Source organism: Microcaecilia unicolor, chromosome 5 (genome assembly GCF_901765095.1).
Source record: "Microcaecilia unicolor chromosome 5, aMicUni1.1, whole genome shotgun sequence".
Taxonomy (NCBI): Eukaryota; Metazoa; Chordata; class Amphibia; order Gymnophiona; family Siphonopidae; genus Microcaecilia; species Microcaecilia unicolor.
The window spans coordinates 124,700,972-124,715,850 of NC_044035.1; the positions used below are offsets into that span (position 1 = coordinate 124,700,972).

Below are 14,879 nucleotides of genomic sequence, written 5' to 3' on the forward strand. Positions count from 1 at the left end.
GAAGCGCTGGGGCCAGCCGAGCCTAGATCTGATGGCGTCATCGGCCAATTGCCAAGTGCCGCGCTTTTTCAGCAGAGGACGGGACCCTCGATCCCTGGGAGTAGATGCTCTTCTCCAACAGTGGCCGACACAAGAGCTCCTCTATGTGTTCCCGCCCTGGCCCATGTTGGGCAGGGTGCTAGACCGGGTGGCAAAGCATCCCGGCAGGGTAATCCTGGTGGGTCCGGATTGGCCCAGACGTCCCTGGTATGCGGACTTGATCAGGCTCTCAGTCGACGATCCTCTGCGGCTGTCAGTGGAGCAGGGCCGGTTACATCAGGGTCCCGTGGTGATGGAGGATCCCTCTCCCTTTGGTCTTACGGCCTGGCTATTGAGCGGCAGCGTCTGAGGAAGAAGGGCTTCTCAGACAAGGTCATCGCCACTATGCTGAGAGCGAGGAAACGCTCTACTTCTACTGCTTACGCCAGGGTTTGGCGTATCTTTGCAGCATGGTGTGAAGCAGGCTCTCTTTCTCCCTTCACTGCTCCAATTTCTTCAGTGTTGGCGTTCCTGCAAGAAGGTCTGGAGAAAGGCCTGTCGCTCAGTTCCCTTAAAGTCCAGGTAGCGGCTCTGGCTTGCTTCAGGGGCCGCCTGAAGGGTGCTTCCCTGGCTTCGCAGCCAGATGTGGTGCGCTTTCTCAAGGGAGTTAATCACCTGCGCCCTCCTCTGCACTCAGTGGTGCCTGCGTGGAATCTCAACCTGGTGCTAAGAGCATTGCAGAAGCCGCCTTTTGAACCCTTGTCGAGGGCATCTCTGAAAGACCTGACGTTGAAAGCGGTCTTTTTGGTGGCTATCACTTCAGCCAGAAGAGTTTCCGAGCTCCAGGCGCTCTCATGTCGAGAGCCTTTTCTGCAGTTCACTGAGGCAGGAGTGACTATTCGCACAGTGCCTTCCTTCCTGCCCAAGATTGTTTCTCGCTTCCATGTGAATCAGCAGCTCTGTCTCCCTTCCTTTCGTAGGGAGGACTACCCAGAGGAGTACTCTGCTCTTAAATATCTGGATGTGAGACGAGTCATCTTCAGATACTTGGAAGTGACCAATGATTTCCGGAAATCGGATCATCTGTTTGTCCTGTTTGCAGGTCCTCGTAAGGGTCTGCAGGCTGCTAAGCCTACAGTGGCAAGATGGGTCAAGGAAGCCATTGCAGCGGCTTATGTGGCCGCGGGGAAGGTGCCGCCTATCCAGCTGAAGGCTCACTCCACGAGAGCTCAGGCGGCCTCGATGGCAGAGGCCGGATCCGTCTCCTTGGAAGAGATATGCAAGGCGGCAACTTGGGCTTCGGCTCATACATTCTCCAAGCATTACCGTTTGACTGTGGCTGCACGGGCGGAGGCCCGGTTTGGAGCTTCAGTGTTGAGGTCAGGGATTTCAATGTCCCGCCCTGGGTGAGTACTGCTTCGGTACATCCCACCAGTCTATGGATTGATCAGCTTGATGATATGGAAGGTAAAATTATGTATAATCATACCTGATAATTTTCTTTCCATTAATCATAGCTGATCAATCCATAGCCCCTCCCAGATATCTGTTCTGTTTTTATTCTGGTTGCATTTCAGGTTCAAGTTTAGTCTTCAGTTATTTCAGAAAGACTTCGTGTTCAAGTTCTTTCACTTGGATTCTTCAAGAGTTGAGACGAGTTTGTGTTACAGTGAGCTGCTGCATTCCTCTCCCCTCCGTTTTACGGGGCTGGATTGAGACATAAATTCTGCCGGCACTCCCTCCCGCTTCGTGCGGCTGTAGGGCAGCTTTGTACCCCTCCCGCTTCGGCGGTGTTAGGGTCAGTCAGCTCCTCCCGCGGTTGCGGTTGCAGGATAAGCCAGATCCCCCCGCATCGGCGGGTGTGGTGTCCCTCCCCCGCTCCGCGGGGATGAGCTGGACGGATTCCCCTCCCCCACTTGTGTGGGGATGAGCTGGGTTAATTCCCCTCCCCCGTTTCGGCGGTGGTGAGCTGGGCAGAGTGTCCCTTCGTGGGTGTAATTCTCTAAGTGCTGAGTCCTGCGGATGGAGCTTTGATATCGACATACTGAGGAGTTTCCGGCAGCACATGACCACATATAGGGAGGCAAAAGTTTGCTCTCTATCTCCACCTGCTGGTAGATGGACACAACCCACCAGTCTATGGATTGATCAGCTATGATTAATGGAAAGAAAATTATCAGGTATGATTATACATAATTTTACCTTATTGGCTTAAATCGGTGTCAGTTGGCATTAACTGGCAGTTGTGCATGCAGCTGACCTTGGTCGCTATTTTAGAAGCTGCATGCTCATTTTCCATCACCCTGCTGTCTTTCAAGGGCTCACATTTAGCTACACTACGCACATCTTTAGTGTACACCACTGACCCACGGCCACACCCCCTTTTGAGTTGCTCACTAAAAGATTTGCGAGCGGATCTTTACAGATTACTGCGTAGCAAGATGCGCATGCAAATCCAAATTGTTTGCCAATTGGCACTAATCGACTTATTAGCCAATATAGTTGCATATGTATCTCAGGATTGCACACAGTTTTCTGCATGGAAATTTGAGCAGCATTTATAGAATCCGGGGGAAAATGTGTGCCCATTACATTTCCACCCAAACTGCGCCCCTATAGGAATCTTTCTGGTGCACGTACTTATGTGCGTCTATGTAGCCGCATGATTTTATAAAGCGCTTTACTGCGTGTAAATCAGGCTCTACACACAGAAAAATTGCCCCTGTTTTACACACAGTAAAAGGCTTTTATAAAATCTTGTAGCTGCATATATACATAGAAAGTAGATGTGTGGAAAATTGTGCCTAATTTTTATACAGTCTGGGGTGGATTATATAACTAGCGCTCAAAAATCGACACCAGAAAAATCAGTGCTAAGCAGTATTCTATAAAGGGCGCTCCGAGATGAGCGCAAATTTTTTGAACAGCATGACCCACCCATGCCCCTCCCCTGGCACAGCCCCTGCGCTATGGGATTTAGACGTTCGGGGTTATAATGTGCACACAGATGTGCGCGGGCAAATCTGAATTAGTGCCAATTAAGTTGCAATTATTGATAAGGCCCGCTAATTCATATATGGTAGCTCGTTAGCTAATTTGGTTGCATGTGCGTCTTGGATCTGCACCAGTTGTTGGGGACCATATACAGAATTCTGGAGTCCATGCGTAGGCATTCCTGGGGGCTTACTTTTGACGGAGTAGATGTGGCAGTGTAGAAAGCCGGAAGGTATACGCATAAGTGGAAGCAAGCTAGGGGAAGGGCAATCTGCAAAAAAAAAAAAAAATGCAAAGGGAGTTCATCCAGAAAAAATGTCCAGGATCCCACAAGTGCTTAAAAGAGCTCTAATCTGTAACACGTGAAAAGACAAAAATTAACACATTGAAGACTTATCATTCTTGGTATTATTCTATTACCAGGTCGCCATGGGAGAATACCTGCACTTTTGTTACTAATTGCCTGAGGCTTTCTCCTGTTTTGTTGCTCAGAAAGGTAGTAAACAGGTTCTTCATGGGTAATACTTTCTTATCTTTCTTTTTTTTTTTCAAATATTTCTTAGGTTACTATCGCACTGAGAGAGACAAAGGCACACAATATGAACTCTTCTACAGAAAGGTAGATCAGATGGACTACAGACATGTCACACTTTTCAGGCCTTTTGGACCACTCATGAAAGTGAAGAGTGAAACTCTCGATACCTCCAAATCCATCGTTAATATCATTGTCCCTCTCTCAGGGCGGACGGAGACATTTTTACAATTTATGCAGAATTTTAGGTAAGGAAATGGGGAAGAAGCTAAGGGGTCCTTTTACTAAGCTGTGGCAAAAAGTGGGCCTAGCACACACTAAGACTGTTTGTTTTTATCTCTGCCATAAAACGGCCAGTTTTCTATTTTTTTGTATTAATAGCCATGCACTAATGTTGCCTTTAGTGCGTGGCCGTTTTAAAAAATTACAGCCTGAACACTGACCACCACCCACTTTGTAGGCGGTAAGGGCCCACAAGGTATTCTGCGCTAACAGGATGTGGTAATGTAACATAGTAACATATAACATAGTAAATGACGGCAGATAAAGACCTGTATGGTCCATCCAGTATGCCCAACAAAATAAACTCATTTTACATGGTATGTGATACTTTATATGAATACGTCAGTTTGATTTGTCCTTGCCATTCTTAGGGCACAGACCATAGAAGTCTGCCCAGCACTCTTGTTGTCCTAAAAGTTCTGACGCTAACGTGGAAGCCCCTCTCCGATAAAGAAGATGACATGGTGGGAGCTCTATCACTCAGCTCCTCCAGTCTTTACAGGCATCCACACCAGCCATCTCCCCTGGTGGTCCCTCATCAACCACGACCATCGAGGACTCTCCAGTAGCCCCAACTGGCAGTAGACCAACTGGCACCTCTGGCTCTACTGCACTAACTGTTTAGCGTAGGAGTGCACACTCGCTGCCCATGACACACCCCCTTAAAAAGGTTTTTTAGCACATTTGGTATTTGCAGATTTGGCACTTACCACAGACACCTGAATGCATCCTACAGTACAGTGTGTTAGGCCCACGTTAGCGCCTAACACAACTTTAGTAACAGGTCCTCTAAGCTCTTAAAGGACCCAGTTGTGCTTTCCACAGATGAATTTTGCTGCCAGCATGTTTCAGATTTACAGAAGAGCTGCAGTGCTGCATAGAAAGAGGGTAATTTTCAAAGCCATTACTGTAGGTTAAGTAATGTTTTAAGCACAAATGAGCTTCTCCAATTGCCTGTCACATTTATGAGTAAAAGTGTCATGTGCATGTATATTTTTTTTTACTTAGCGAGCAGATGCAATCCTGGGGGTGAGTTTGGCAAGAATTTTCATGTACATACACATTCTTGAAAATTCAAAATATACATGTTTAATACTTGTTGAGAAACAACTTGCATTCCAAATAGCAGGTGTAAACGTGTATATAGTTTTCCTGGGTTGAGTTTCAAAGCAACATTATACATATATTTTTCTCACCTATGAAGTCACTTGTAAATTAGCTTCAATTGTGGGGCTTTCTCTGAGTTTTTCAAATGTTTTATGAATTTAGCTCATGTTTTTCTCATAAGTTCAAGGTAAGTTACTTTCCAGTACGTTAGGGATTTTCCTGTCCCTAAATGGCCTGCAGTCTGTTTGTATCTGAAGCAATGGTGGGTTATTTGACTTGCCCACCATCCCAAGAACAGCAGAGGGATTTGAACCCTGGCTTCCCTGGTTCTCACCTGCTGCTCTAATCATTAGGCTACTCCTCCACTAGGGAGATAGATATAGATATTTTAACATCTATGTATTTATCTGAACAAGAAGCTTAGCTATGTTAATTTCTAAGTAAGAGAGATGTCTCTTTACAGAAGCAGTGCTAATGGTGGTTTTTCCTGTAGGGATGTATGTATTTATCAAGATAAGAGGATCCACCTCACAGTTGTATATTTTGGAGAAGAGGGTCTTTCAGAAGTCCGACGCATCTTAGAGGAAGTAGCAAGGTATGTAAGTTAACTCGGAACAAATGAGCTGCCAATATAGTTTATATTTTCATTTTTCTAAAAAAAAAAAATACAAGGAAGTTTCACATTTAGAAAGTTGGTCTAAAAGAAAACATTATGAAGGCCCTCATTCACTTAACTTTATTTCCCTGAGACGCAGGAAAGGAGAAAAGTCATAGTAAATCAGATCCAAAGTGACAAAAATAGATGTACAAGAGCTTTATATAGTGGAATTGGAAAAGGTGCAGCGAAGGGCAACGAAAATGATAGCGGGGATGGGACGACTTCGCTATGAAGAAAGACTAAGGAGGCTAGGGCTTTTCAGCTTGGAGAAGAGACAGCTGAGGGGAGACATGATAGAGGTATATAAAATAATGAGTGGAGTGGAACAGGTGGATGTGAAGCGTCTGTTCACGCTTTCCAAAAATACTAGGACTAGGGGGCATGCGATGAAACTACAGTGTAGTAAATTTAAAACAAATAGGAGAAAATGTTTCTTCACCCAACGCGTAATTAAACTCTGGAATTCGTTGCCGGAGAACGTGGTGAAGGCGGTTAGCTTGGCAGAGTTTAAAAAGGGGTTAGACGGTTTCCTAAAGGACATGTCCATAAACTGCTACTAAATGGACTTGGGAAAAATCCACAATTCCAGGAATAACATGTATAGAATGTTTGTACATTTGGGAAGCTTGCCAGGTGCCCTTGGCCTGGATTGGCCGCTGTCATGGACAGGATGCTGGGCTCGATGGACCCTTGGTTTTTTCCCAGTGTGGTATTACTTATGTACTTATATGTACTTTATGCATGTTTTGGTTTTCTCCTGTAGCATTATCAAGAATGCATGTATGAGTGAGTGTCTGAATTTGTTCCAAGTTGTGGAATGTTTTTAGTTAGGATTTCTGCTTTAAGACGGGATCTTCAGTGCTGAGCTAGAAACAGTTACTCATCTCGCAGCTGTTTGTGAAGTGCTGATGGAGGAAAATTTTTATACAGAAAGGCACAAGGTGACACATCTCATTCATTGGAAACTCTGTAAGCATTACAACATCAGTGTACCAGAAAAGCATTGGGATCTTGACCCTAAGACAGGACCTTCTGTGCTGAGCTAGAAACAGTTACTCATCTTGCAGCTGGCTGTGAAGTGCTGATGGCGGAAAATTTTTATACAGAAAGGCACAACAAGGTGACACATCTCATTCATTGGAAACTCTGAGTAGAGAGATGTGGTAGCTGTGTTAGTCCACTTCTAAAGACAGTCAATAGAAATAGTATAAAATAAAACATAGAAAAGAAAATAAGATGATACCTATTTTATTGGACTAACTTAATACATTTTTTGATTACCTTTCGAAGGTAGCCCTTCTTCATCAGATCAGAAATAAGCAAATTTTGATAAGTAACAGCATATATAAGTGAACTTCAAAGTATTTCAGTGACAGTCTGAAAGGATGAGGGAGGGGTGGGCTAGGTGAGAAACAGAGAGGATGAGGGACAGGGAGATATGCATGGTGATCAGAGGGTGACAAAGCAGTGAAATTTCATGGTTTATAATTGGCTAGAAAACCCAGATCTTTGTTAAATCCTGTCCGGTGGGTGTCAAAATATTTAATCATTTTGACTTCAAAGGTCTTGCGTTCCTGTGTTGTTTTAAAGTTTCCTTTAAGTATTCTCACTATAAAATCATTAGTACAGTGTTCTGGTTTTGTAAAGTGCAGTCCCACAGAGGTAACATCTTGGTTGGCACTGGCATTTTTCATATGATATCTATGTAAATTAAATCTCTTCTTCAGCATCTGGCTTGTTTCTCCAATATAGCACCCTTTGTCACATTTTTTACACTGGATGACATATACTACATTGGAAGATGAGCATGTGAAGGATTCCTTTAGGTTGAATATTTTTCCTTTGTGAATGACTGGGGGGTCTTGTGAAATGTTTTGGCATAGTTTGCAGCTGGATATATTGCAAGGGTGTGTGTCATTCTCTTCTTTATGGGTCTCTGTTGAGAGCTTGCTTCTCACTAGCTTGTGTTTTAAATTGGGTGGCTGTCGAAAGGCCAGCATTGGTGGGGATGGGAATATCTCTTTCAGTAATTCATCCTCCTGGAGTAGTGGCTGCAGATCTCTTATTATTTTCCTCAGTTTTTCCAGCTGTGGGTTGTATGTCACTATAAAGGGGGGGGTTCTGTCTGTGGCTTTCTTTTCCTTGTATTGTAGCAGATTTTCCCTGGGTGTTTTGAGGGAGGAGGCAATATTCTTGGAGATTATTTTGGGGTTGTATCCTTTCTGTTCAAATTTTGAGTTGCCTATCTCTGTCCCCTGGGTCAGAGCAGATACGGTGGTATCTTGTGGCTTGGCTGTGGATAATGGATTTTTTTGGTATGGTTTTTCCTGTAGAAAATAAACTGGAAATATAGATAATAGCCAATGTCCTCAATCCATATAACTAACACTTGGTATGACTGGTACTAGACAAAAGAATGAGTTGTATTAGCTTTTAGGATGTGATGTTTTTCCTGGCACAGCTTCTGAGTGTTGAATAAAGTACTAGTGGAAAGTGGTTTGAGGTAGCCATTGTAATATTTCTCAATCCAAAGGAGGTTATTTACTAACAGCATGTGCAAACAACATAAATGTGCATTATTTACTGCAGGGTCCATCACATAAAATGCACCCTGGGATACATAATGCATGTTAGTGATGTTAGTGTACTGTTGATAAATGACCCGCAAAGTATTGTAGCTAACAAAAAAACTAAATTATGATCTGGAACAGCACTGAAGTGAAACGTCACCAAATTAAAAGGTGTTTGCTGATCCTTTGTGTGTGTGTAATGTATGCATATATTTTGTAGAGAAACAGACTTTCATAACTACACATTGGTTTCCCTGAATGAAGAGTTTAATCGTGGATGGGGCCTAGAAGTTGGTGCCCGGGCTTGGGAGAAGGGTGAGGTCTTGATGTTTTTCTGCGACGTCGATATTTATTTCACAGCCGAGTTCCTCCACAGCTGCCGTTTAAATACCGAACCTGGTGAGTTTATCATGTTTATTGCTATGTCAGGTGACTAGGGAGAAGGCGTGGCCTAGGGGTAAGAATAATAGATTGGGAGCTTGGACTGTGGTCAAGCCCTGATGCTGTGCCCTTGGGCAAGTCTTGTTTGGCCATTGCCTCACTTATTTCTGCTTAAATTGTAAGCAGTTCAGGGCATGTATTCATTTTTCTTCCACATAATTGTTCTTTGATTTGTATTCCCTATTTTATAACTTGTTTTTCAAACCAGTTCTGGAGTACCCTTAGCCATCTAGTGTTCAGGATAACCACAATGAATATGCATGAGACTTACATACACACGCTCTCCATGGCATGCAGATCTGTCTCATGCATATTCATTCGTTGTTAATGTCCTGACCACCCAACTAGCTAGAGGACACCCCCCTCCCTCCCCCGGAGGCAGCCATGGCACTGTTGCAGATGTTTTATTGTAATCTGGAATTACAGAGATGTTTGGACGTCAGTTACTCCTGGGGGGAATTATGTGCAAAAAATAACATAATTCTATGTAAAAAGTTTGAAAATTCTACATAGTTTATTTGTAGTGTTTTTCATAGAATTCCCTCATTATAAGGCCTGAAATTTCTTTCTTGCCTTTTCCCTCCCCAGGCTTCAGCCACCCCAGTTCTATCTCTCACTCTAACTGCAGGTCTCTTTCCCTCTGACTCCCAGCAAGACTCCTAATTCTGTCTGCCCCAAAAGTCTTCTCCCACATGCAGTACCCCCACTTCTCATTCTTTTTCCTTCCCTCCCTAGCTATCATTGTATCTTTCTCTACCCTCAGGCTTTATCCCCCACACATCAGTTACAGTCTCATCTTTCTGTCTCTCCCCACCTCTCCTGCAGCAATCACTATGGCATATTTTCACCTTGCTCTGCCTCCCTCCCTCAATCCCCATGGTATACTGTCACCTTGCTCTGGCATCTCAGCCAAGGCCAGCAGCAGCTGCACTGTTCATTCTCTCTCTCCCCTCCCCCTGCTGGGCTCACACAGCAAGAAGAGGGGAAGTGAACCCAATGTACAGCTTAGACGTAAATGTTTATGTGAACTGTGGGGTTATAAGAAGGCTTGAACAATTCACATATACAGTCAGGTCTAAGCCAGCACTGGAGGAGGAAGTGACCCCAATATACAGCAGTTTACTTCCTCCTCTTGCTACATGAGTTCAATAGGAGACAGGGAGAGAGTGAGTGAGTAGAGCTGCTGCTGCCTATGACTGCACTGAATTTTTAACGACAAGTGTAGAATTTTGCACATTCTACGGCCCTGGGGAATTTCTGCATTGCGCAGCTACACAGAAATCCCCTAGGAGTAATCATTGCTTAAATCTTGAATTCTAACTGATATTTCAGTGAAGTGCTAAAGTTGAAAGAACCAAAATACTTAAATAGTTGAAGCTCCACATTCAAAAAATATAGTTAGAAGCCTCTGTAGAACTGTGGACCAATTCTTTAATCATCATTCATCAATTTTCATTTTAAAAACTATGGCACAAGATCTCTAGGGCCTGCAGAGCTAAGACAGGTGTCAATCACAGATGAGCTGGCTGTAGTTTGACATGTTAGGATAGAGCCCATAGACAAAGTCATTTTTGGTACTGGAAGAAAGAGGAAACTTGAAGGATGCATCAAAACATGGCAGTCTGCAGTTCTGATTGGCAGTAACAGCATCCTGAGCAATAAATAACCCATTTTAAGTTGCACATCATTCTTTACAAAAGTTTATAGATTAATGAGCAGCACCAAATTACACAGCTTTGACCTCTAGGCTTCTGCTTGTGGGGTTTTTTTTTCTCATTTGTTTGAAAATGTTCATTTTGGTGTAATAAGTAAGACCTGTGTTCTTATGGAGCCTTTCTTTCCAGTGTTGTGCTCCATTGGTTTTGTAATAGCAATAAACAATGCTGGAATAGGTATTTAATGGAGAGATAAAGTACAGGTGGTGTAGAATGTGTGTCATTCTGTTTTCTAGCAGACCAAAAATGGTTCAGTCTGCTCGCTGAATCAAACTATTTTGCGCCATGTGTGCATTTAGCTATTTAATGCATAATCTACATGAAGGGCAATGGCAATAAGGTAAAGGGGTGTCTGGAACAACTATTATCCCCTGGAGGCGCACTCTGACTAGCATTTCGGGGCAGGAAATACACACTGTGGTAGGTAAAGCGGCATTGGCGTGACATGTCTTTTGTACACTGTATATATTTAGGAGCATATACAAAGTTGTATTTCCATAGCGTCCCACAGATCAATCCAGAGACTTGTAGGTTAAGTCCCTCTACCAGCACGTGGAGATAAGAGAGAACCTCCGAGGTTTGCTATATGTGCAACCATCTCAACCTCAGTATTCTTTCTTATCTAGCAGGTGGAGGGACATTCCTGTGCAGCTCTGATTTGATCTGGCTCCTGGTGTCCTTTGGGCCTGGTTGAGCACAGACAGGGGTTGAGTTGCTGCTCGCAGATTGCTGGTGTACACCCGGTGCTGCCAGGACCCTCCTGGTCTCCCACTACCTCCGTCATCCTGGGGCTGGATGCCTGACCGTGTGCTTTCTTTCTCTCCTGCCTCCTAAACAAGTAAAAAACAAAGGTAAGTGGTACCTTTCAGCCTTTTTTTTTTGGTAATCAGATGGAGGACCTTCGGTAGTGGTGCCGTGAGCATCTCGGGACAGTTCATAGAGTTTAGAATCCTGTCTGTGCCTTCGGAGGTGGCAAAGTGCTGTTCCTGGTGTGGGAGCCAGAGAGCAGCATCGGGAGAGTGTGAGCTGTTCTGGTGTCAGGCTGATGTGAGCAGACAGTGCAATGGGGATTCCCCTCAAGCGGGCAGTGAGGCAGAGATGCCGCAAATGCCAGCAGGCGCCATTTTGTCTAGTCAGGTGCGTTTCTTTGTGCACGTGGTACTCGAGATTCAGGCTGCGGACTGTGCTTCTCCGGATCCGGCCTCGAACTGCCTTGCAGAGGGAGCCGTGGAGTCTTTTTCTGAGCCTTTTTCACTGGAATTTGTTTTGTTGGTGCATAATGACTTCCAGCCATGGCCCAGCAGGTTTCTGTCCCCTTGAGTTTCAGTCTTTACTTCCCAAACATCCCCAGGTGGATTTTGTGGACCCGGAGGACGTCTCAGACCCAGAGGACCCGGTTTTGTCCGAGGGGTCTCTCTCAGATTCCATGGATTTCGCGGAGGAGGCCGTTTTTACCTCCTGAGGAGGGCGATGATCCCACTGCAGCCCGCCTTTTTCGCAGGGAGGAGCTTCCCTCCCTTATAGTGTGGGCATTCGAAGTTTTGGATATCCCCCCTCCCCCCCTCCAGGAATCTTCTGGGGCGACTGGCCCAGCGCCCTCGATTATGTCGGGCACCAAAAGCCCACCTCATTCCTTTCTTGTGTATAAGGCAATGAAAATCCTTATTTCTGCGCAGTGGGATGCGCCAGACAGTGGGCTCAAGGTAGTCTCTATGCACTGCCAACCTCTGTCTTAGAGCTCTTGAAATTACCTACAGTGGATTCTTTGATAACAGCGGTCACCAAGAAGACCACTCTCCCGGTAGAGGGTGCGCTTAAGGACCCTCAGGATCGTAAGTTAGAGGCATCTCTGAAGCTCTCCTTTGAAGTTGCAGCGCTCCGCCTCCAGACCTCTGTGTGTGGCTTCTATGCGGCACAGGTATGCCTGTCATGGGTACAGAAAACCTTCTCTCCAGAGGAACTGGTCACCTTTCTGCCGGCCTTGCAGTCCGGCTTGGCCTTCCTCGCTGATCTCCTTTATGATCTCTTGATGGCTTCATCTAAGAGTGTTTTCCTTGCGGTCACCGCACGCCGGTGGCTTTGGTTGCGGCATTGGACTGCAGACGTGGCTTCTAAGTCACGGCTGGTAAAGCTCCCTTTCAGGAGAAAGCTGCTTTTTGGGGCAGACCTGGACAAAATTGTGAAAGATCTGGGTGACTCTAAAGGCCAGCACCTCCCTGAGGACAAGCCTAAGTTGGTTCAGCTGGCAGGGCCTAGGCCTAAGTTTTGAGATACCAGACGTTACCGTCCAGGTCACGGGGCCTCCTTTCAGAGGGCCCGCTTTGCTCAGAGACCTCAGCCCTTTCGTAGTGACCCGTGAATTAATTAGTTCACTGTAAATGTTTAGGTCTTTTTACCACCTCTATGAATCTTCATATACCAGTTACCTACAATTTGTAGAGATAAAAGACCAAGGATGCCGCTTGTGAGAAAAGCAATTTATTTACTTGTCAAGTATTGATTCAATTAATATTTTCTCATGGGAGGGTAGAACTACTGCATACATATGCTCTCTGTATCTATCATTCCAACATACTGAACTGAAACAGCTATTTTTATACACTTGTGTTTAACAATGATTTACAAGGCTTCAGCCAGTTATCTTACTCAGGATCATCTGGTCTTCTTTCAAAACTATCTGGTTTCCTTCACCTGCTAAACCACATTCTCATGTTTGTTTATGCTTCTACCTTTCCCATGCCTGTTTGCCTGTAAGGATATCATATCAGATCATAAGTTCCTGGGCCTCACGATTTATGGCCTTTGCCCTTTGACTCTACTCCAAGGTGCATAACTGTGTTTATTATCTACACCGGTGGGCCCCGCTCACAGGGTCCAGAAGCCAACCCGTGGCCAGGTCCTCCCAATGATGGGGCAGGCTGTCCCTCTTCCTGGCAGAGTGGACCAGGGTAACATCCGTCAAATAGGTCTTGGAAGTCATCCGAGACAACTACAAATTGGAATTTTCTCGGCCTCTAGCTGACTCCTTTCTGGAGTCTCCTTGCAAATGCCCCGCTAAGTGTGGGCAGTTCGACACACCCTGTTCAACTTGCAGTGCCTGGGGGTGGTCCAGTTGGTATCCCCCGCAGAAAGAGGTTGCAGTCACTACTCAACAGATCTTTACGGGTACGACATTTCCACATGGAAACCCTGCGATCGGTTATCAGAGCGGTACAACCAGGAGAGTTTTTGACGTCCCTCAATCTCAAGGAGGCTTATTTGCAAATCCTGATTTTGCCTCCCCACAGACATTTCCTTCAGGTTTGCGGTGCTCGGTTGTCATTTTCAGTTGAAGGCTATCCCCTTCAGCCTCACTACAGCGCCTCAAACCTTTTGCAAGGTCCTACTACTTATCATTTCTATAGCTCTACAGGATGTACACAGCGCTGTACACTTGAACATGAAGAGATAGTCCCTGCTCGACAGAGCTTACAATCTAATTAGGACAGGCAAACAGGAGAAATAAGAGATAAGGGAATTACTAAGGTCCTAATGGTGGTGGCGGTCTTCCTCAGGAAAGAAGGGATTCAGGTTCATCCCTACCTCGACTACTGGCTTGTGCAGGCGTCTTCTTACGAGGAGAGCCGGCTGGCAACAGAGTGATCGGTTTGCTGACGACTCTTGGTTGGGTGATCAGCTTCCTAAAGTGCAAGCTGTGGCCCTCCCAGACCCTGGAGTACTTAGGGGTGTGCTTTGACACCCAGAGAAGGACAGTTTCTCTTCCTCCTGCTCGAGCGTGGCATTTACAGGATCAGTTGCGACAGTGCAGTGCCTAGGGTCTCTGGCGCCCCCCTGCAGACTATCAGTTGGCGCACCCCCCCCCCCCCCCCCCCGGACCTGCCTGGCAATATGCTCCGCATCCGCTAGCGAGGCTCCAAGGCGCGTGGATGTCAAAGAATAAAGTGGTTGCTCAAAGCATATACTAACCACAATTGCTCAACTGCAAAACACTATACAAAAACTTGTGCAAAAACACACTCATAACCTCACCAAACCATAACAGCACTAATTCCAAGGACAGGACGAGCTACAACCTTATGCGTGGAAAGGCAGCACTGTAATTACACCAGGCTCTAAAACACCAGTACACAACCTAGTGAAACAAAAAAAAAAAAAAAACCACCCAAAAGGGCTGAAAATACTACACGCTAGCAGAATACTGCACCTTGATCACACATGAAAAACACATGACACAACAGATATGAAGGCAAAATACTGAACTGGAAAGTTACCTCAAGAAGTCAGACTCAGCATGCAGCAATACTAGAAAAATTGTAACTTACATGCAAAATATCACAGATGCACATTTCCAAAAGCTGACATATTCCAGTTAATAAATTCTGTTTCGCATCTGCTGCCTCAGGGTGTGGTCTGGTATTGCTTAAACTGCACTTAAGCATTGTACTGAAATGCCAAGTCCTGCTTCATGCCTAAATTATACACATGCATTGACGCTGCTACACAAGCATTCTGTAAAGGAAAATGGGTACCTACTTTTCCTTTTTCATTAGGTTCCAAATAGG

General features: G+C 45.2%; 1 protein-coding gene across 8 annotated transcripts in view; it reads left to right on the forward strand.

Annotated features, from left to right (window-relative positions):
- The window catches only part of CSGALNACT2 (chondroitin sulfate N-acetylgalactosaminyltransferase 2), a 121,396-nt gene that overhangs the window by 75,238 nt on the left and 31,279 nt on the right, over positions 1-14,879 (forward strand). For all 8 annotated transcript variants that reach the window (XM_030203253.1, XM_030203252.1, XM_030203256.1 and 5 more), the window contains 3 exons: positions 3,576-3,792; positions 5,427-5,528; positions 8,382-8,560. In XM_030203253.1, the coding sequence (XP_030059113.1) occupies positions 3,576-3,792; positions 5,427-5,528; positions 8,382-8,560 (498 nt within the window). The remainder of the gene's footprint in view (positions 1-3,575; positions 3,793-5,426; positions 5,529-8,381; positions 8,561-14,879) is intronic.